Genomic DNA, 22,754 nt, shown 5'->3' with positions numbered 1-22,754 from the left:
AGCAAATCAGGTCTGGTCGGGGTGTTTTTCATGTGGACAAGAGAATTATACTTTCAACTTTAGAAGTAAGTATTTAACACATTATGGATTATGCAATTTTGAATATTGCCTTTCATGCAGTGTGTAATGTAGCTGTATGCATATGTAAACTGCACTGTAGCTTGTTCATGTGGTAAACATCATGGCGAGAACACATCTTGTCCTACACTGTGAAAGAAAATTTGGTTTATTTTAACTTCCAAAAAAAAAAATGTTTAAAAAAAAAAAAAAATCCCATTGTACCAAAGCAGTACAACCCCCATCTTTTTTGTTTTCTAGTAATTTTACTGACAACTGCTTCTCTAATCTTGAAAAGTTCTCAAAAGTGTCTCAGTACCCCGTTTTTTGGACCAGCTTGTTTCACTGCATCACAAGATACATGTATTATAAATAATAGATGGTTGTATTTTCCATTGAGCGTTCAAAATAAAGGACTATGGCAATGGGTCTATCGTTTCTGATACATGCTGTATGTAGTAGAGCTATCACAACTGACCTGGACATCTGACGAATCAGAGAAGAGTATAGGCTCACAGAAAGCAAGGATTCAGAGAGACTGAAACTCGGAAAAGTTTATTGAACAATTAATTGATTGCATTTAGAATTGTTTCTTTTACTATTTGCAGTCAGAACAGACATGTGACCACTTTTGTGACTGGTCGGTTAAGATACAGTATTGTTCAAAATAATAGCAGTACAATGTGACTAACCAGAATAATCAAGGTTTTTTGTATATTTTTTTATTGCTACGTGGCAAACAAGTTACCAGTAGGTTCAGTAGATTCTCAGAAAACAAATGAGACCCAGCATTCATGATATGCACGCTCTTAAGGCTGTGCAATTGGGCAATTAGTTGAATTAGTTGAAAGGGATGTGTTCAAAAAAATAGCAGTGTGGCATTCAATCCATGAGGTCATCAATTTTGTGAAGAAACAGGTGTGAATCAGGTGGCCCCTATTTAAGGATGAAGCCAACACTTCTTGAACATGCATTTGAAAGCTGAGGAAAATGGGTCGTTCAAGACATTGTTCAGAAGAACAGCGTACTTTGATTAAAAAGTTGATTAGAGAGGGGAAAAACTATAAAGAGGTGCAAAAAATGATAGGCTGTTCAGCTAAAATGATCTCCAATGCCTTAAAATGGAGAGCAAAACCAGAGAGACGTGGAAGAAAACGGAAGACAACCATCAAAATGGATAGAAGAATAACCAGAATGACAAAGGCTCAGCCAATGATCACCTCCAGGATGATCAAAGACAGTCTGGAGTTACCTGTAAGTACTGTGACAGTTAGAAGACGTCTGTGTGAAGCTAATCTATTTTCAAGAATCCCCCGCAAAGTCCTTCTGTTAAAAAAAAGGCATGTGCAGAAGAGGTTACAATTTGCCAAAGAACACATCAACTGGCCTAAAGAGAAATGGAGGAACATTTTGTGGACTGATGAGAGTAAAATTGTTCTTTTTGGGTCCAAGGGCCACAGGCAGTTTGTGAGACGACCCCCAAACTCTGAATTCAAGCCACAGTACACAGTGAAGACAGTGAAGCATGGAGGTGCAAGCATCATGATATGGGCATGTTTCTCCTACTATGGTGTTGGGCCTATTTATCGCATACCAGGGATCATGGATCAGTTTGCATATGTTAAAATACTTGAAGAGGTCATGTTGCCCTATGCTGAAGAGGACATGCCCTTGAAATGGTTGTTTCAACAAGACAATGACCCAAAACACACTAGTAAACGGGCAAAGTCTTGGTTCCAAACCAACAAAATTAATGTTATGGAGTGGCCAGCCCAATCTCCAGACCTTAATCCAATTGAGAACTTGTGGGGTGATATCAAAAATGCTGTTTCTGAAGCAAAACCAAGAAATGTGAATGAACTGTGGAATGTTGTTAAAGAATCATGGAGTGGAATAACAGCTGAGAGGTGCCACAAGTTGGTTGACTCCATGCCACACAGATGTCAAGCAGTTTTAAAAAACTGTGGTCATACAACTAAATATTAGTTTAGTGATTCACAGGATTGCTAAATCCCAGAAAAAAAAAAATGTTTGTACAGTCAAAGGTAGACACTGCTATTTTTTTGAACACACCCCTTTCAACTAATTGCCCAATTGCACAGCCTTAAGAGCGTGCATATCATGAATGCTGGGTCTTGTTTGTTTTCTGACAATCTACTGAACCTACTGGTAACTTGTTTGCCACGTAGCAATAAAAAATATACTAAAAACCTTGATTATTTAGTCACATTGTACTGCTATTATTTTGAACAATACTGTATACTGGCATACCAGACAGCATACTACTAAGCATACTGGAAGAATCAACAAAATATGACAGAAATGTAGGACTGCTTACTTCACACTTTTAGGGAGCGGCTGTTACCTTAAAATATCTAGGTTTATTATGTTTCGAATATCTGCCAAGTCTCTTTCCTTTTCTGTCAATCATGGATGCTAATGTAGTTCTGTGACAGGCGGAGAGCATGCTGGGCTTCCACAGTGTGGCAAAAAACACAATACCACGGGAGATGTAGTTCACAAACACAACACTGTGGTCCAGCCGATAACAGCTCATCCCCGCGCTGTCAATCAACCGCTGAATCTATTTAGATATCGCCACTTGCACGGCTCCCAGGGAGAAAGAAATGACTAGAATCCCACCACGCTTAGTATGAAGGCTTTTTATCAATGTATTGAACTACAGCTGTAAGCTACTGCTCCATAAATATTACATTCCCTTTATTTCTCAGATAGAGAAGGATATTAAAACACACAGTAAAGAGTTCTGGATGAAACCACGGACAGTGCAAATAACAGAGTCTGCACATTCTCGTAATAGTTTGGCAACAGCACTTTTGGGTCAATTTAGGTCAGCTGAGTATTTTCATAGCTCCATAAAGTGGATCACGACGGCAGCATCAAGGCAAATAGTGTCAAATTGAACAGTGGCTTTGAATCTTCACTTTGGTTTGCTGTTGAAATCGCAAACCACGGAACTGAAGCAGAAAAGTCAACCGCTTGCGAAGTTTACTTTACACCAGGCCAAGGTTATTATCGCTTCTACCAAAAGTCGAGAGCTGTAGTTCCAAGCATATAGTTTTGCAAAATGCTGATTGTGAATGAATGTTATGCAGAACTGTGATTTCGGGAAACACTTTATCGTTGAAGGTTCATAATCATGCAACTTTAACAACTTTAACTTGGTTTTAGCTAACAAGACTTAGCTAAAGATGCTTTTGGGAATTGAACATCTGACCTAAAATTAATCATTTATCTACATTTTGGTCTGTTAATCACAGAAAACTATCATGTGGCTTGAAAATGTAACAGACATCTTTTGTTTGAAATTAAACCTAACATTACTTAAGTAACTAACTAACTAAACTGACATTTCTTCCCAGTCTTTCATTTTCACGAGTCAGGAGGGAGAGAGAGAAAGAAAAACCCAAGCAGGGAGAAAAGAGCAGGTCTGGCCCATTTCTCAGCTGCGAGTACAGAGTCCCGGTGTCTTTCACGCATGGGGACCAGCAATGACAGCACAGCAACAGCACAAGAGCAGCCATAATTAATGTGCTCATGATATGCTATATCTGCCACTGTTTCAGTCCTGCAAGCATGCATGCTTAAAGTAAATGGATGAAGTCTCAGGCGACGTTCAGCAGGAGTTTACTGGGGACTGTTTTCCACCAGCTATTAACCCTTTTAACCAGCCACACTCACAGCAAGGAAGTTTTAATATCAACATCAAATCCAAATAGACCCTGGTAACTAGCGGCGTGTATCTGTAACATCGGCAAAATTATTTGTACTAGTATCAGTATTCAGATAAAACCAAATATGGACGTGGCCTAAAGCATATGTTTGTCTAAACTAAAAATGTAATTTTGTTCACTGTATAGTTAACTTGTAGCAAATATGCCAACATTAACATATATATTTTTTATTATTCAAACAACAATACTAAATGTTACACTATATAGTAGTTGTGATGAAACGGCGGAGTCAGTTAGATCCATCTGCAGCAGTTTATTAATACAGGTGAGTAAGCAGAGAACAGCTGACATAAACTCAGGCTGGCAATGAAAAGGAACTTAAGCAGACGTTCGTAGAGAACTTAGATAAACTCCTCAATAGGGTAACAACGATCAGAGATACTAACAATACAGACCAGGGGTAAATCAAAACTTCACAAAATATAAAAGGGAATAGCAGTCAATATAAAGGGGAGAACACAAGGTGCAGGTGAAAATACTAGAAGGTAATCAAGATAATTAAGCAGGGTTAGACGGGGATGATTGGGGAGAGGGACACTGGGAAATGCAGTCCTAATATTCAGGAGAGAGGGATCTGATACCGCCAGAGGAGGGCGTAGCAGAACGTTCCATGACATAGCCCCTCCCCTGCGAGCGGCTCCGGAAGCGAGGACCAGAACGTCGGTGGGGTCTTCCTCGGGGTCTGGGAGCAGGACGGTCAGGATGGTCACGATGAAAGCTGGTAAGTAGAGAGGGGTCCAGAATGTCCTGCGACCTGACCCAGGACCGTTCCTCTGGACCGTACCCCTCCCAGTCAATAAGGTACTGTAAAGCCCCACCACGTCGTCTGGAGTCCAGTACTGCTCGCACCCGGTAGGCCTCCGCACCGCCAACCTCAATGGGAGGATTCTGCACCTGTGTGTTCCCCTCCTGACCCTCCTCTCTCCTGGGGGTGACTGCGGGTCTGAAAAGAGACACATGAAAGGTAGGTGAGATTTTGTAATGAGAGGGAAGAGCCAACCTAAATGAGACCGGGGTGATCTGGCGCAGAATCTTGAAAGGACCAATGAAGCGAGGGGATAATTTCTTGCTGGGTAGTTTGAGACGGAGATCTCGGGCTGAAAGCCACACCCACTGCCCGGGACGGTACCGGGGACCCCCGCGTCGCCTGCGATCCGCGTAGTGCTGATATTTGCGAATGGCCCGCTGTAAATGCACATGAGCAGCATCCCAAGTGGTCTCGCTGCGCCGAAGCCAGGAATCTACCGCCGGGAGATCGGAGGGCTCGCCCGCCCACGGGAAGAGCGGAGGCTGAAATCCCAGGACACACTGAAACGGTGTCAGTCCAGTGGCGTGCTTAACTAACGAATTCTGCGCGTATTCAGCCCATACAAGGAAACGACTCCACTCCTGCTGATTTTGATGGCAATAGGTCCGTAGGAAACGAGTTAGGTCCTGATTCAACCTCTCAACCTGCCCGTTGGCCTGAGGATGGTAGCCCGAGGTGAGGCTTACGTTAATATTGAGCTTTGAGCATAGTTCCCTCCATACACGAGAAGTAAACTGAGGGCCTCGGTCAGTTACAATGTCCTCAGGAAGGCCAAAAAGCCGAAACACAATTGAGGAGGGCCTCGGCGGTCTTTAAGGCTGTGGGAAGACCAGACAAAGGGATGAAACGGCATGATTTTGAAAACCGGTCTATTACCGAGAGGATGGTGTTGAAACCCTGGGACTGAGGAAGGTCCGTGACAAAATCCACGGCGATATGGGACCAAGGGCGTTGCGGTACCGGCAGAGGCTGTAAGAGACCAGCTGGTTTCAGGTGAGAAGACTTGACCATGTTACAGGTGGAACACTGATGAACAAACTTGATCACGTCAGTTCGAAGGGAAGGCCACCAGAAGCGATTGGAGACTAGCTGAGTGGTGGCCGTGATACCTGGATGCCCCGCGCTGGGAGTGCAGTGAACCCATTGGAGGACACGGTCGCGGAGCTCGGGAGGAACAAAGAGGCGGTCCCCCGGACATTCCGGTGGTACGGGCTGTTTCTGCTGAGCTGTAGAAACCTCCGTGATTAGATCCCACTGTACTGGTGCGACAATGAGAGATGAGGGCAGAATGGGAACTGGTTCAGAACACTCGTCCTTACTGTCGAACTGACGTGAGAGAGCATCCGCCTTGCCGTTCTTAGAACCTGGTCTGAAAGTGACTCTGAAATTAAATCGGGAGAAGAAGAGAGACCAGCGCGCCTGGCGAGCATTCAGACATTTGGCGGATTTGAGATACTCCAGATTTCTGTGGTCCGTAAGCACAGTGAAAGGATGACACGCCCCCTCCAGCCAGTGCCTCCACTCTTCAAAGGCAGCCTTCATCGCCAGAAGTTCTCGATCGCCCACATCATAGTTGCGCTCGGCTGCATTGAGTTTACGGGAATAAAATGCGCAGGGGTACATTTTAGCTGGACTACCATGACGTTGTGACAGAATGGCACCCACGCCCGTGTTAGAAGCATCCACTTCCACAATAAACTCTCTCTCAGGATCTGGGTGATGGAGAATGGGTGATGTGGTGAATCTCTTCTTTAAACTCTCAAATGCCGCAGTGCATTCCGATGACCAGCGGAAACGTCCTCCTCCTCCTTGGAGTAAAGAAGTGAGAGGAGCCACAATCATGCTGAAATTTCGAATGAATCGGCGGTAAAAGTTTGCGAAGCCCAAGAAGCGCTGAAGCTCTTTTACTGACGTGGGACGAGGCCAGTTAACCACAGCTTGTACCTTTTTGTCATCCATCACAACTCCGTCTGCGCTGATGATGTAACCCAAGAACGAGATCCGCGTCTGATGAAATTCGCACTTCTGTATCTTGGCATAAAACTGGTGCTCGATGAGGCGTTTGAGAACAGCTCGCACATCCTGAACGTGCGTCTCAAGGTTGTCTGAATAAATCAGGATGTCGTCAATATACACAATTACACTCCGATTGAGCAGGTCTCTGAAGATCTCGTTGACAAACGCTTGAAAAACTGAAGGACTGTTGGAAAGGCCGAACGGCATGACCCGATATTGATAATGGCCGGTGGTTGTTGAAAACGCCGTCTTCCACTCATCACCCTCCCGAATACGAATAAGGTTGTAAGCATTTCGTAGGTCGAGCTTTGTGAAATATCGGGCCGTGCGGAGCATTTCAAGAGCAGCTGGGACCAGAGGAAGAGGATACCGGTATTTGACAGTTATCTCGTTGAGACCCCGATAGTCTATGCACGGTCGGAGACCCCCATCCTTCTTGACAAAAAAGAAACCGGCAGAAGCAGGAGATGTTGAGGGGGTAATGAAGCCTTTGGCAAGCTGTTCCTCTATATACAAATTCATGGCCTCGGTCTCTGGCTGAGATAGGGGGTATACACGACCGCGTGGTGGCATGGTACCCGGCAGGAGCTCAATAGCACAGTCAACAGCACGATGGGGAGGTAAGTGTGAGGCTTCCCGCTCGCTGAATGCTTGGGCAAGGTCATGGTAAACAGCGGGGATTTCCTGTAGATTAACGTCCACGGAGGGGCTGGCACTCAATTCAGGACCCTGGACAGCGGGCATGCATTTATTCAGACACGACGAAGACCACTGGGTAATCCTCCTCTCAGACCAGGAAATTTGCGGGTTGTGTCTCTCCAGCCACGGAAACCCCAGAATCATAGGATGAAGTGGTGAATGAATAGTGTAGAATTGGATGGTCTCCCTATGTTGCGAGCCGATGCTGAGGGTGAGAGGTGGTGTGATGTACTGGCGCTCCCCTGTCCCCAGGGGGCGCCCGTCCAAAGCTGTCACTGTCACAGAGGGTTCACAAGAGCGGAGAGAGATTTTATGAGTTCTTGCAAAGGTTGCGTCAATAAAATTTCCAGCAGCTCCCGAGTCTATAAAAGCCCTCGATTTTATAACCTGCCCATTAATAATTAACGAAATTGCCACAATGAGAGCTTGGGAAGAGAGTGAACGTGGACTCACCGCAGCGGGGTTCCGAGAAGTGGGTTTCACCGGGCAGGAAGCCCTGAAATGACCAGCCAGACCGCAGTACATGCATAAACGATTGCGCCTTCTCCTCTCACGTTCCGCCTCGGAGAGCTGGGTGTATCCAATCTGCATGGGCTCGGGCTCTGAGGTGCATACCGGGTTGAAATTCAGGCTGGTCCTGACTGGAGTGCGGCGAGCCCGGATGAGATGATCGAGCCGGATGGCAAGTTCCATGATCTGACTGAGAGTCTTTCCATCATCACGACAAGCAAGTTCCCCCTGCAGATCCGTATTCAACCCCTTCCGATACAGTAGTTTGAGAGGATCCTCCCCCCAGCCGGTCTGAGCGGCGAGCGTACGAAAGGAGAGAGTGTAATCCGCTGCAGTGGAATTCCCTTGCCGCAGGGCGAGTAACAGTTCCCCTGGATCCTTTCCTCCAGCTGGGTGCTCAAACACCTCCCTGAATAGGGTGACAAAAGCATCATAGGAAATAGACGTAAGCTGACCTCCTGACCATAGTGCCGTTGCCCACTCCAGCGCTTTTCCCGTAAGCAGGGTGCAGATGAGAAAGATGCGGCCCTCATCGGTGCGATGTTCTGGAGCCTGCTGGCTTAGATAGAGCTCGCACTGCAACAAAAATCCCTTGCAAGTGGAGGGTGAACCGTCATACTTTTCAGGCAGGGATAATCTTGGATTGTTTGAGATCGTACTCACGACTGGCAGCAGAGGGACAGGTGCGGTGGGAGCTGCGGCCTGATTAGCCGCTGCAATCTGCGGGGTTAGTGCCTGAACAGATCTGACAAGTTCCTCTGTGAGCGAGGTTAGTTTTACCAGCTGCCGCTGATGTGAAGCGAGCACCGCTGCCTGGGATGAAACCTCATTGGCGAGGTGACGAAACTCTGCTGGATCTTGAGTTGGTGAAGTTTTCTGTGATGAAACGGCGGAGTCAGTTAGATCCATCTGCAGCAGTTTATTAATACAGGTGAGTAAGCAGAGAACAGCTGACATAAACTCAGGCTGGCAATGAAAAGGAACTTAAGCAGACGTTCGTAGAGAACTTAGATAAACTCCTCAATAGGGTAACAACGATCAGAGATACTAACAATACAGACCAGGGGTAAATCAAAACTTCACAAAATATAAAAGGGAATAGCAGTCAATATAAAGGGGAGAACACAAGGTGCAGGTGAAAATACTAGAAGGTAATCAAGATAATTAAGCAGGGTTAGACGGGGATGATTGGGGAGAGGGACACTGGGAAATGCAGTCCTAATATTCAGGAGAGAGGGATCTGATACCGCCAGAGGAGGGCGTAGCAGAACGTTCCATGACAGTAGTATATTTTGTTCCTATGGATTGCCCTCTTTAACAATTCGGCTTTAATAAGGAATCACTCCAATTGGACAAAGACCTACAGAAAGCCTTATAATCAGTGAAACTGTCTACAGTTAATGTGGGACGAGTCAGTATAGTGATTTCTCGCTCTATTCCTCAGACGCGTCCAGTACAGACAGCCTCGAGCTGTTGCGACGCACTCGATGTAGACATAGTGTTACATCACACGTCTGCTCACCGGCTCGGGGAGCGAGTAAAACAGAGAAGCACTGGATTGTATTTCTCTCTTGAAGGGTTTTGTATATTTAAATACACATCTTATTTGAAGTCACTCCTGCCAAGCTCTGATTTCTGAAAGGTGCACAATATACAGAAACTGCATCCTGCTGTCATTCATACACCCAGTTACTTAACACTCATTATTGCATTGGAATTTTAGAGGTTTATCTACAACAGGTTACATCCTGACTCTGTTATCCAGCAACCACAAGGAGTAACTGATTCTAATGAAAAAAAAAAAAAAAAAAAAAAATTATTATATATATATATATATATATATATATATATATATATTGATAAAATTGGTCATTATCTGTGCTATTCTGAATGAAGTAACTGACTTCAGTCACATCCCTGTGATTAATTGTTTTTATACACATTCACGTCAGCTATTTTATGTTCTACACTTCTAAATACAAATGGTTCTTTATTGGCATTAATGGTTCCATGAAGAACCGTTAACATTCATGGAAGCTTTCCATTCCTCAAAGGAGATCATTAAAAGATTCTATAAACGAAAAATGGTTCTTTAAAGAACTTCTCACTGAAAGGTTCTTTAGGATCTCAAAACAGATTCTTTGGCATCAGTGGAAAAAGAAAAAGAAAAACCTTTATCTTTAAGAATTCTATATATTGTGCAGTAGTCTGGAAAAGCCTTTCATGCTTACTTTAAAAAACGACTGCAAGAACTGGAAGAATAGTGTAAAGAATATAAAATACAGTAGGTGGGCTAAGAATTTGTTATTGTTTTGCTGGTCAATTCTAGTGCAGTATACTAATATCTAATATTGTGAAAGTAGAATAACAGCTTTTTTATGGCTTTTTTTCATGCAATTATAATATATATATATATATATATATATATATATATATATATATATATATATATATATATATATATATATATATATATATATATACTAGTGTGAACTGAGTGTACTGTTTTCAGATGCTTACTTACTTTACTTAAGTTAAATCAAAATAGTTTACATTTATATTAATTGTGATTTGTTGAATTTAATAGTGCTTTTTGAGTTACTTAATTAGTACTTATTGGTATTTTGCAGTTTAATACATTTAAATATTAGCTTTAAATGTAACATTAAATGACACACTACACTTACATTTATATCTATCTATCTATCTATTACCTATCTATCTATCTATCTATCTATCTATCTATCTATCTATCTATCTATCTATCTATCTATCTATCTATCTATCTATTACCTATCTATCTATCTATCTATCTATCTATCTATCTATATATATATATATATATATATATATATATATATATATATATATATATATATATATATATACAGTACAATTAAGCATGTCTTTTTCACAAGGGTTATGGAGCATAAAACTGATTTTCTAGGCCAATTGTTTGTAATTCTTTTGATGTACAACATTATTGAAGTGGGAAAATACATATTGCATCTGTAAGAGATGGTACAAGAGAATATTTCTGACAGCACCTGCTGTAATTGGTCTTATGAAATTGCACCAGGTTATTTTGGAATATACCGATTAAGCAAATATTAGAACAAATTAGAACTGGCATGTTGACATTTCAGAATATTTTCTGTCTTCTCAGCATCAAAATACAGCCCTAGCAAAGCATCATGACTCTCAGCTGTCAAAACGAACATTAGCCTGAATTGCACAAAGCTGCTGTGGTCAGCACCAGGTATGTGTATTTGGTGTGAATGATAAATTGGTGTATTTGACGCCGTAAGAGGTATTACCCCCCTATGATCTGGGGACAACTAATGTTTATTTAAGTGATATAGCAAATGTGCAAAACATGCATAATGGTGCTGTGCTGTAAATAATGGGCCTCATTAACTGAGGTGTCAGAATGCAACATCTTACATTGTCTCTTAAGCTGTTTAGTATCACGGCTGATACAACAAATGGATTGCAGGTCATCAGGGAGCACTGAATTAATCATGACTACTCTCAGTCTCTAGGATTTCCACAACAAGCTATATATCTCAGAAAATGGTGCAACCACATTTTACACCCCAAGAAAGATTCACAAATCATTTTGTGACAGATCTGGAATAGGAAGTGGGATTTTCAAAGCAGGACCGGGTTTGTGGCACTTACATAAAGTACAACGATTTGTAGCTGCTCATTTTTTATTTTTTTGTGGTGTAGATGGTCATAGTGGTGAGGAGCGAGGAGAACAGCAGTACACGAACAACAATAGTCTATTAATCCAAAATATCCAGGAAGTAGCACGTGGCAGACTGGAACACAGGAAAGGACTGAAAGGACTGGGGCTTTTAAACACAGGATAATGGGGAAGAACAAGACACACCTGGGAATCAAACTAACAATCAGGGGAACACAGGTGCATGGAATGACTAGATAACAGGGAGACATGGGGAGCAAAACCACAACAAAAACAATCCAGAGGCATGACATTACTCCCCCCTCCTGGAAGGTGTGACCTCGCTCTGTGGATAAAACAGAAGGTGGGGGGGATGGGTTGGAACTAAAGAGGAGGTTCCGAAGGAGGACCAGGGAAGAGATGATTGAGCCATGGAGGAGGAATGGCCACCGCACTGGCACTGGCGACTGACATGAAGATGTGTATCTGGGAGGCTGCAGTGGAGCCGGAGCGACAGAGGACTGAGGTGGTACCAATGGGATGAAGGAGCCTGACGTAGCCTGACGGAGCCAGAGGGACATGGCGAAACCAGAGGAGTGGAGTCCCAAGACACAAGATGGTCGACACTAGATCAAGGTGGAGCCGGAGGGACAAGGGAGCCTGGCAGAGTTTGTGGACTACGGGGCCATGATGTAGAGGAGGGAGCTATGACCAATGGTGGAGTCCATGGGTCAACGGGCCGAGGCGGAGTCCAGGCCTCGGAGACTGGAGGTGGAGTCAAGGGAGACCACAGCCACGGCGACGCTGGAGAATGGCAGTCCCGCGGAGCTCGCACCACATAGATGGTGGGCTGAGAGTAAGCAGAGGGGCTGCCAGATGACAGCGGTGGAAAAGGCTGGAGCATGTTGGAGGGCGGGTATTTTCGCGGAGCGGGAATTTAGAGGCACAATCTTGGGGCAGGCACTGGAGGGCGCTCTGAACTGGATTCAGGGGCTGGCACCCTCTCCTTGTCCTTTTGGCACTTTCGCCATTCTCAGATTAATTGCTTGTGCAGGGGGCAGAGATCTTCTATGCGCTCACATCATTCTCATCGGGGAGATGGTGTGGGAACTGACGGGGAATGGAGATCATAATGATTAGTTAACAGGGACACGGAACACATGGGGAGAAAAACCATGAAAGAACAAAACTAAACTAAACTAGACAAAACGATAGAAACAGTCATTGAGGAGAAAGCCACTGGAGAGCCTCGTGACTGTTAAACAAGTTAAGACTGTATAAAGTCATGTGGTGCAACATCACAAACTTAAAAGGTATTTATATTATATAATTTATATTATAAAATATTTTAAATGATATACTTATTTTATACATTAATACATTAATTTTGGGGAAGTCGTGGCCTAATGGTTAGAGGGTTGGACTCCCAATCGAAGGGTTGTGAGTTCGAGTCTCGGGCCGGACGGAATTGTGGGTGGCGGTAGTGCATGAACAGCTCTCTCTCCACCTTCAATATCACGACTTAGGTGCCCTTGAGCAAGGCATTGAACCCCCAACTGCTCCCCGGGCGCCGCAGCATAAATGGCTGCCCACTGCTCCGGGTGTGTGCTCACAGTGTGTGTGTGTGTGTGTGTGTGTGTGTGTGCATTTCGGATGGGTTAAATGCAGAGCATAAATTCTGAGTATGGGTCACCATACTTGGCTGAATGTCACTTTCACTTTAATAATTATTATTTATATAAAGTGACATAATATGATGTGATGGGACACGAAGGGACATGTGGCAAGAATGTTAACCCATACTCAGAATTTGTCCCCTGCATTTATCCCGTCCAAGTACACACACACAGCAGTGAGTAGTGAACACACACACACACACACACACAGAGCATTTATCTTGTAATAAAAAGATATATCTTAACATATATTTTACAACTTCAAGGTTCACTGACTGTGTGAATGTAGCTTTATATTATCTATCTTCCTCTGTCTCTTTCGCTTTTTCCAAAAATGTATTCTCAGCCTAATGAATTTGTCCTCTGCTGAGGCAGACGTTGAGCTCTTTACCTACTGTGAAAACAGATGTTGGTCCTCATCCTCTTGAGATGCCACCAACCAAATATCCTGCTCAAAATAACCATCTTCTCCTGTGGAGAAACACAATATGCTGTCATCATGTCTAAATCAAAAGCTTTACTAAGACAAAAAACAATTAGAACTTCTTGAATGGTTTTGCTTTGATGAATGCAAAACTAATCCAATGCAATCATATCACTGATGATTATGTTTAATTATATCCTGATCCTGTCATCATAGTTCTTTACTGATTTCATGGTGGAATTTTGATGGTATTGAAGGATTTATTTTCCATACAGAAAAAATTGATCAGCTGAGCATATTCAAATGATAATTGACAGACTTGCAGTCACCAGAAGATTATTACACATTCAGAATGAATCATGGATGAATATTTCCTTTAGATGTTTTAGACATAATGAAGGAAATGAAGGTCTGCTGTCATTTAATCTCTTCACATTACTTCCCATCTTTTTCCAGCACTACCTACCATAAATATCAATCAATCAATCAATCAATCAATCAATCAAGCAGTCTTGATGGGTGTAATTTTGTCGAACAGCACCGGTGGGAGTGAATGGTGATAGGATTTTATTTTTGGGATGAATTATGACATTTTGTTGAACATGAGCTGTAAATGTCTTTTAAGACAACAAACAAATACTTCAAATGAAGCATCCATCTCATAAGAGCCCATAGAGGTTACTCTAGATGAACACCTGAGCTTAGCCTACGGTGTTTGTGCATTGAAAGGTGACTTTTAAATGGCTCCTATCTCAGAATGCTAATTACTACCTCAACAGCTTATCAGCTTTCCAGGAGGGTTTATTTAATGCCTAAATCAAGCATCGATCCACCATAGACCATCTGATCCCAGCAGGAAAAATCTTCAGAATCTCTGTGGGCCAAAGATACGGGGATGAAGCATCTGTACCTGTCTGTCTTCCTCCTTTCTCTCTCTCTCTTTCAGCCCCTGGGCTCTATACTCTGCTAAAAGTCAATGAGTCCCTGGCCTTGTGCTTGCACACTGGGCTCTGGGGGCAATCTGTGTTGAAAATGAAATGGTACCAGATCAGTTTCACAGTGCCTCGGGCTGTATTGTACATTAGGCAGGTCTAACATTGGACTGCTGTCTCTCTGTCAGCATTTGGGCAGGCTTAGACTAGTTGAATGATTTAATTTTCAGTGATGCTGCCTACTGTGTGTCAGCTGCTGATAGCATGTTATCTCTGGCTCTCTGTCCCTGCTCTCTCTCTCACCAGTTCGCTCTCTCTCTTGTGCGTGAAAAAGTTTTTATAAATGCTCCGAGCAAATTCGGGTTTTTGACAATATCAGCATGAATCCATATTGTTTTGTAGTTTAAATAGCTTGCAAATATTATTTTGTCAGAACTTAATAGATTAATTGGCAATTAAGATGTGTAAAACCTTTTATAAATACTTCTGATTTTATGTCTTGTCAGTTGATGTTTTGTTTAAGAAAAATTAGTGGTTTCAACTGGGGGCTAGGGCCCACTACATCCGAGGGCCTTAGAAAACATCCAAGTAGTTAATTCTGCTCCATGTGAAAGCAAGCAGTTAATGGAGATGATTAAAGAACCGGCTTAACTGACAAGATGTACATTAAATATCGCATGCAATTTATAGTGCAGCCCTAACCCAAATACTGCTAGATCAAAAAAATGATCTGTACTTTTTAAATAAATATCTTGTTTTAATGTAATTCATATGGGATGGATTTTCTTTTCTTTTTTGAGGAGTGCAATTTAGTTTTTTTTTCACAGTAGAATACTGGTAATTGTGGAAGGATGGTTTAAATGTGCTAAATTATGATGAAAATAACTTCACAAAGAAAACAGTCATGCTCTCAAAATGTTACTGCAGATATGGCTGTATAGTTTCACAACAGTCCACTACCATGAAATCTCTTATCACACACACAGAATATATTATCACACACACACACACACACATACTTCCTCTGGGTTCAGCATCTCATACCAGAGGCCAAACCATCTGCCAGCCTGATCGCTGGCCTTTGAGACTCGGTTCACTGTTTCCTTCATTTCTTTTCACCACTCACTACCCAGAGGCCAAAAACCTTCCACGATTACATTTACAGAATGACAGCCTTAACGGCTGTGTCCTTGTCTTAACAGCGGCCTGCTGAGAATAACCTGCCACACTCTTAAGGATGCTCCGTAAATCAAAAGCATTTTATCATTGTATTCACCTGTCCAGATGCAAACGGGAGCACCCAGAAGGCCAAAAGGCATTAATGTAGGTGTTTTATGTCTTTGTTGTAGTGACTGCTATGGATTCGGAAGATGAACCCTTGTTGCTCCAAGGTACCTGGAACCTAAGTGAGTTTGAAGAGCAAGAAGAGGAGGAAGAGGAAGAGGAGGGAACAGGAGACACAGAACAACCAGCTGGAAATGAGCAGGTCTGTAAAGGATTGTGGTGGGCTTTTGGGAAGGTGTACACGCAACCCTGGGTGAGCGGACTGGTTCTGGCCATGGGATTTCTGGTACCCTTCGCCCTTTCGGCTTATATGTTCCTTCGCTGTGAACCTCTAGACATTGACCTTTCTTACAGTGCATTTGAGGTCAGGAGTCATGCCTCGGCAGAACGTTTTGACGCTCTCACCATTGCCGTGAAAAGTCAGTTGGGGTCTTGGGACAGGCACAGGCGTGACGCAGAGGGATTTGACCTTGAAGCCAATGCTCTGAGGGACCTTTTTTTGCTCATGGTAAACAGAAAAGGGAAGGACGTCTCTACAGTGGTGAATGTCACAGAACCTGCAGGGATCTTGGGACAGACTGAGCCAGGGGCACACAATGACAACAGACAGTTTGGAAATGAGAAAAACAACAAGACTAAAGAGGAAAAGATAGAATCTGTAAAGCCTGACATAGCAGTAAACCTCAATTCGAGTGATGCTGGGGATTGTGGGAAACCAGACTCACCCTTAATAAGGAAGCGAAGATTTGCGGGTTACTCCTACCTCCAGACCCAGGCTCTGTGGAGGATAGAGCTAGTGTTCGTGGCCCAGGGCGACAAGGATAACAACATCTTCACCCCCGAACGCCTTCACACCATTCATCAAATAGAGAGACTTCTAATGCAGCACCCTCAGTTTCAACAGTTCTGCTGGAAGCCACTGGAGATGTTGCGAGACTTGCCTTTGGGACCTTCCTTCTGCTCCCCTCCAAGCTCCCTCCTGTCCTACCTTTTTCCCAGTGAGCGTGGGGGGAAGATCTACTATGATGGAATGGGACCTGATCTAGCCGATATACATGGTAAGTCATTGGGGGCCAAACTATCCCACTCTAAATTAACAATTCAGTAATCCTCATTTATTTTTTACTTGAATACTTATGAATGCTGTACAGCATATCGAGTAAAATGCAGCTTAATTACAGCAGATAAGCTGCAGCTGGTTCTTTATGGTTTCTAGCTAGTCCAAGTTGGTTTAATAGTTGGACCAGTTGGACTCCCAGTTGGTGGAGACTTTGCTAATCTAAAAGACATATTGGAGCAGAAACAGACCAGCTGGACCAGGTTAAACTGGAATGGCCTGGTTTGCAAGTAGGGTTAGCCTTGGTTAACATATAACAGGGGAGTCCAATCTTGCTCCCGGTTGGCCAATATCCTATAGACCTATATCCTATACACACTTACCTGTAAGTTTCCAATGATCCTGAAAACCTTGATTAATTGGTTCAGTGCAAAAAACATTGCAGAGCTGAGAGGACTCTGACAACACGCCGACAGACAAGACAGAGCAGGTTACTTAAGGTATAAAACCAAGTCCCGACTTTCATTTTGTCTTTTTTTTAACATAAATTAAAACTATAAATACTGATTAATGTGTTATGACAGATCACTGTAATGCCTCAGTTTAAGCGGCATGTGAACCAATCATCTCTTCTTTTTTAAAATTAGTTATAGCATGACAAAAACATGAATGAAAATCAGAAGGTATCTTATTTCAACCAAAGAAAAACCTCAATACACACTATTTTTCAAGTTCAAGTCCACCGACCTTGATGTACTCTCCACGCTGGTTTGTTTGTCAGACAAAAATGGCAGATTCGGCATTATAATTGGTCATTGCATGCCAAAATAAATAATATAATAATTCCTGCGAAGTGTCAAACTCTGCAGGAAAGTGTTGCTTTTATACATATATTGTAAAGAGTAACCACAAATAGTGACTTATTTAATGTTCAATGCCCCCTTCACAATTTTGATCCAATTGAAACTGAAATCTTTTTTGATTGTAATATCCTCTATTCTTAGGTGCCCTGAGCTTGGCCATCACTCATCCGCAATTTTACTGGTACGTTGATGAAACACTCACACCGGACAAGCTTCAGTCCTCTCTTCTTCGCAGTGAGATCCATTTTGGAGCTCCTCTCCCCTCCTTCTTCTCTCTTCAAGACAGACCTCTCGAACAGAGACGTCTCTTCAGAGACTTTGTGGTGCAGTATGCAGACATACTGTCACAACAATCCACCAGGTGGGTGTTCAGATCACAGCTGGTGTTGGGATCACTTAAACAAGAAGGCTTATTGTTTATTTGTCTGGTCTAATACCACGAATGGTCAATTAAAACATAATCAATTTAACAAACATACAAACCAGGGAATTCAGCATGAGATTCATGATTGCTTGTGGGGCATTATACATGGTGCTTGGATACTAGAGCTTGTCATGAAACAGACATTTATCATTGTAATTATTGTGTTCATACTGTATTGAAACTTTTTTTCTGCTATTGAGGTGGGATACGGGTAAGGTTAGGGACAGATTTGGTGGTAGTTTGTAGGTTTAAAGGTGGGTTAAGGTGTAACTGTAATTATACATGTAATTAAAGAAAGTTATTACAGATGTAAGTACATTCTGGTATTTTTTTATTTATATAAGTAAATTTTAAAAACATGTAGGTACACAATAAGTGCGTTGTTCCAAACTGTTAGTTTAAATGAAATACATAGTACATAGTAGTTAAGGCCGCCTAATACAAAGTTGGATCATTGCTTTTAATAAATGATGCTATCTTTTGAAATTCACTGAGGATTAGAATGTAGTCCATATTGAATAGAAACGTGTGAAATTGACTTAGATCCCAGTTGGTGGAAGCTTTATTCCCCACCTTGTATATATCTGCAAGGTCCATATGCATATTGGCAAGTTGATAAGTGACATATCACACTGCTAAAAAAATATTTTTTTTAAGAAACATTTTTAAAAAATCCCTAAAGACATAATTACAAAACATTAGAAAGTGTTTTCAGACAAAATATTTTGAGTATTCTTTTTTTCATCCCAGTGGAAAATTCCTATTTGTTTATACTATATATCAAATATAACTTCTGCTGGTTAATTTATTGTATTAAGGAAGGGTTTTTTTTTCTTTTCTTTTTTTCTGAAACAATATACTTCACAAAGTGGAGAAGATTAATGTTATTTTGCAGAGAATGGTGTTTTAATTACAATCAGGGCTACGGTTCAGTGTGACAGTCTGTATAATGTTGTTCTTCGTAAAATATATTCATGCAATTCAGATTACACACATAAATTAAAAACATGAAGCTTCCCTGCCATGCAAAATGTCTTCCAAAAGCAATCAGTGTTGTAACACGAATAAACTCCTCAACCCCATTCATGGCATTTTATTCTAAAAGTGATATAATGCATTAAATTAAAATTAAAGTGTGTGTGAAAATTGTCATAAGGCAGAATTTGCTTTCATAAATTTGACATCCATAATGGCTCCATGAACTTACGAGGACCACCTCAATGGCATAATGGTGATGAATCATGGCCCAGTCCTCCTGCTCTTCTCTGAAGCAGCTGAAGATACTGTTCACTTTAATAACACAAATCTAAAGAGTTATAGATAAATGATTAAACACACAATGGGAGACTATTAAGTCAAAAAGTATTCCTTATAGTGTCAGTGACAAAAGTCAGAGGCTTCGATTTTAGCTGGAGTCGTTTATGCAAATGAAACCCCAGAAGGATGATCAGACTTTGAAACGAAACCTGCCATGAATCAGAGACAATGACTCAAAGCTTTATTACATCTGCAAAACACTCCTAATATTCTTACTGCTGTCAAGACAGTGAATGTAAGCAGATGCTACTCAAATGACAGCCATTACCGCAGGATGACAATAATGGTAGTAGGCCTAGAAATAAGCCAGCGGCCAGATGCAGAATAGGCATTCATTGAAGCTCTGATACTGTAATAACTCCTTTAATTAAGATGATCTTTTTGCATCTACTAATAAGTACCCATCTCCATTTTGTCTCTTATCCCACTCAACTAGTCCTTCTATTATAACATATTGTCTGATGTCAGCCATTACCCATCTTGACTATCCTTCTCTCTCATCTCTTTTTTTTTGATTCTCTCTCTCAGTAAAGTGAAGGTGTTGTACGGGGGTACGGAGTTATTCGACGACGAAGTGCGGAAGACCTTTCACAGTGACATGTTGCTGGCTTTGTTCAGTGGGGGATGCATTACTGTCCTTGTGTACGTTCTCACCTCATTTTCGGGTAAGACACTGCCCAAGCATTCTAATCAAATAAACCTGCAGACACAACAGTGATTTTAGCGTAGTTAAAGGGATAGTTCACCCAAAAAAATAAAAATAAAATATGTATATCTGTTTTCCCCCAGGGCACCCAAGATGTAGGTGACTTTGTTTCTTCAGTAGAACACAAACTGAGATTTTTAACAAAAGCCGTTGCAGTCTCTCAGTCTTATACTTGATGTGAATGGCATGGGAATCACAAACATGAACAAACAAACATTGATGTGTAAAGATAAAAAACAATCAGTCTGTGCAAGAAAGTTTTTTTACGTCTGATTCACACAATGTCCAAACTGTTAGAACTCCCCGGAGCACATCCTCCTGAGCGCGTTCTCAGCAGCAGGAGTGTGAGGCATCTTCTTCTTCTTCTTGCTTTATGGCAGATCGCAGACTTAAAAGTGCATTACCGGGACCTATTTCTCAAGTGGAATATTGACACTCCTAATTGAGATTGTAGATAGAGTGTAATGCACTTTTAAGTCTGAGTACTTATATTTATTGCATGTTTGCTGTCAGGAATTTTCAGCGAGTCTTTTTGCAGGTTACATCTATGAAGCTTATTTTTAATGCAAGAGCTGTTGCAGCCATTTTGAACTTGAATGTGCAGGGCTTTTAAGCTGCTTGCAGTTATTTCAGGAGTACACTCCATAATACAAGGCTTATGTGCTGTTTTAATACAAATGTATTTTTATATAGATTTTTCACATTTTGCCCATATTTTGAATTACAAATCGCATTGAATTGCATTTTAGGGTTAAAGCAAAAATGTCTCACTTAATGAAAAGATACTGCTAATTTTTGCTGGTTGATGTTGCAGACTGGTATAAAGCTATTTTAAATTATTATTATGATCACTTTTAATTCTTCACTTTTAAATTCTTTATAATTTAATTCAACCAGGAGCAATGGCACAAATTGTTTTATTGTACTTTGTTATTATGGTAACACATTATAATAAGCTCCCATTAGGTAACATTAGTTAATGTGTTCATTAAAATTAATTAGCAATGAGCTGTTAATTTCTTACAAGATTCATCCATCTTTGTCAACGTTAGTTACATTTAAAGTTTTAAAACTTTTCATTGTCAGCTTATGCCAGCTCAGGTCCATTAAATTATATTATTAACTACTTTTAATGAATGTTGGATTTTAATAATATATTAGTTAAAATTAACAAGAACTAAGATTAATAAATGTCAAAATGTAAAAAAGTTGGATGCATCAATTAGTGGTAACAAGTGGCTGACTTCATTTTTATATATACTTTCCCACTATATAGCAGGCAAGGGATGTGAACGACGTTTGTCTGAATTCAAACTATTCATAAAACAGCAGGCGAAAGTACCTGGATGACCTATTCATTTTGGCAAGATTCTGAAATGTGCATACAATGGACACATTACTATCCCATTTAGCAACGTGAGAGGATTTTCTAAATAAGAGTGAAGTGACCCTCTTGACACTGGTAGGTTACAATAAATTGACCACATAGTGAATGGAGTGTGTCAAGATTTAATGAATTCACAAATTCAGTCACAAAGTAATTACTTATTCCATAGAAGTACTTAGTCGGAGAATACACAAATTTGTGACACTGCCACTGTATGAATGAGTCATTGAATTATTCACTCAACAATTCATATAAATGCACCAATTCATTCAGCAGGTAAGCACCACATCGTGTTGCTCTGAAATAAACTGTTGGTTCTGCATTTGATTTCATATTACGTATATTTGTTAGAAGAGCAAACACATATATTATATACAACATAATTTTGTGTCTCATTTATATCAAAACGATTTAAAACATTATAAAAGCAGTACATGCTGTCAGTTGTGCTGTTGGTTTGAATATTGAATACTTGAAACGGCTTGTTTGATTGATTTCTTGAATGTAGAATTTAATTGATGAGTGCATACTGTCTATTTTATTTTTTATTTTAGGAATCACGAACTAGCCTGGTAATTCCAAACACTGCTACTTCGCTCTGCTTCATAGTCAGAGTCTTGTGGGGGCATGCTTGTCTGAAGTTTAAAATCTTTGGTTACCCTTAAGCCAGTCATATAACGTTTGGTTATGACGTGTGTTATTCGCCTGTTCAGCCGCCTCAAACTTCCACTGTGAACACAGGTATGCGACGAAAAAAAAAAAAGGCAGTTCACAAAAACAATTATCGCCTTGCCGGACTTTGGTTTCCCTAGTTTCTCGCTTATGATTGGTAACAGTTGATAAATTGAATTTTCCCAAAACCTGACGGGATTCGGGAGTAGGGCCACAACTTCACCACCAGTTGGCAAATGTTGGGAATAATCTCCACAACAGAGCGAATACCATCCTATGTATCCGTGTCTGTTTTCGGGTTCCGTAACCTAAACTACAGTCCTAAATTTGGCGCTTAGCATCTACGTCACAGCTCTCAGCCACCCTCTGTTCATTGATTGGCCAGCTGTTTTGGAGCCGGAGGAAAACTGGGAGATAGTTTGTATCTCAGACACACAAGCAAACTGAAATTGAGCGGAAATACGAAGTCTGACGTAGTC

At 41.4% G+C, this 22,754-nt stretch overlaps 1 protein-coding gene across 1 annotated transcript in view; it reads left to right on the top strand.

Annotated features, from left to right (window-relative positions):
* The window catches only part of LOC113107434 (protein dispatched homolog 3-like), a 57,156-nt gene that overhangs the window by 7,779 nt on the left and 26,623 nt on the right, over window positions 1-22,754 (top strand). Inside the window, exons 2-4 of the mRNA XM_026269934.1 lie at window positions 15,915-16,907; window positions 17,911-18,130; window positions 20,039-20,175. Of these exons, the coding sequence (XP_026125719.1) occupies window positions 15,923-16,907; window positions 17,911-18,130; window positions 20,039-20,175 (1,342 nt within the window). The 5' untranslated portion in view covers window positions 15,915-15,922. The remainder of the gene's footprint in view (window positions 1-15,914; window positions 16,908-17,910; window positions 18,131-20,038; window positions 20,176-22,754) is intronic.

Source organism: Carassius auratus, chromosome 8, assembly GCF_003368295.1.
Source record: "Carassius auratus strain Wakin chromosome 8, ASM336829v1, whole genome shotgun sequence".
Taxonomy (NCBI): domain Eukaryota; kingdom Metazoa; phylum Chordata; class Actinopteri; order Cypriniformes; family Cyprinidae; genus Carassius; species Carassius auratus.
Note: the sequence above shows the minus strand (reverse complement) of the source record. Positions and strands in the feature narration are given on the sequence as shown.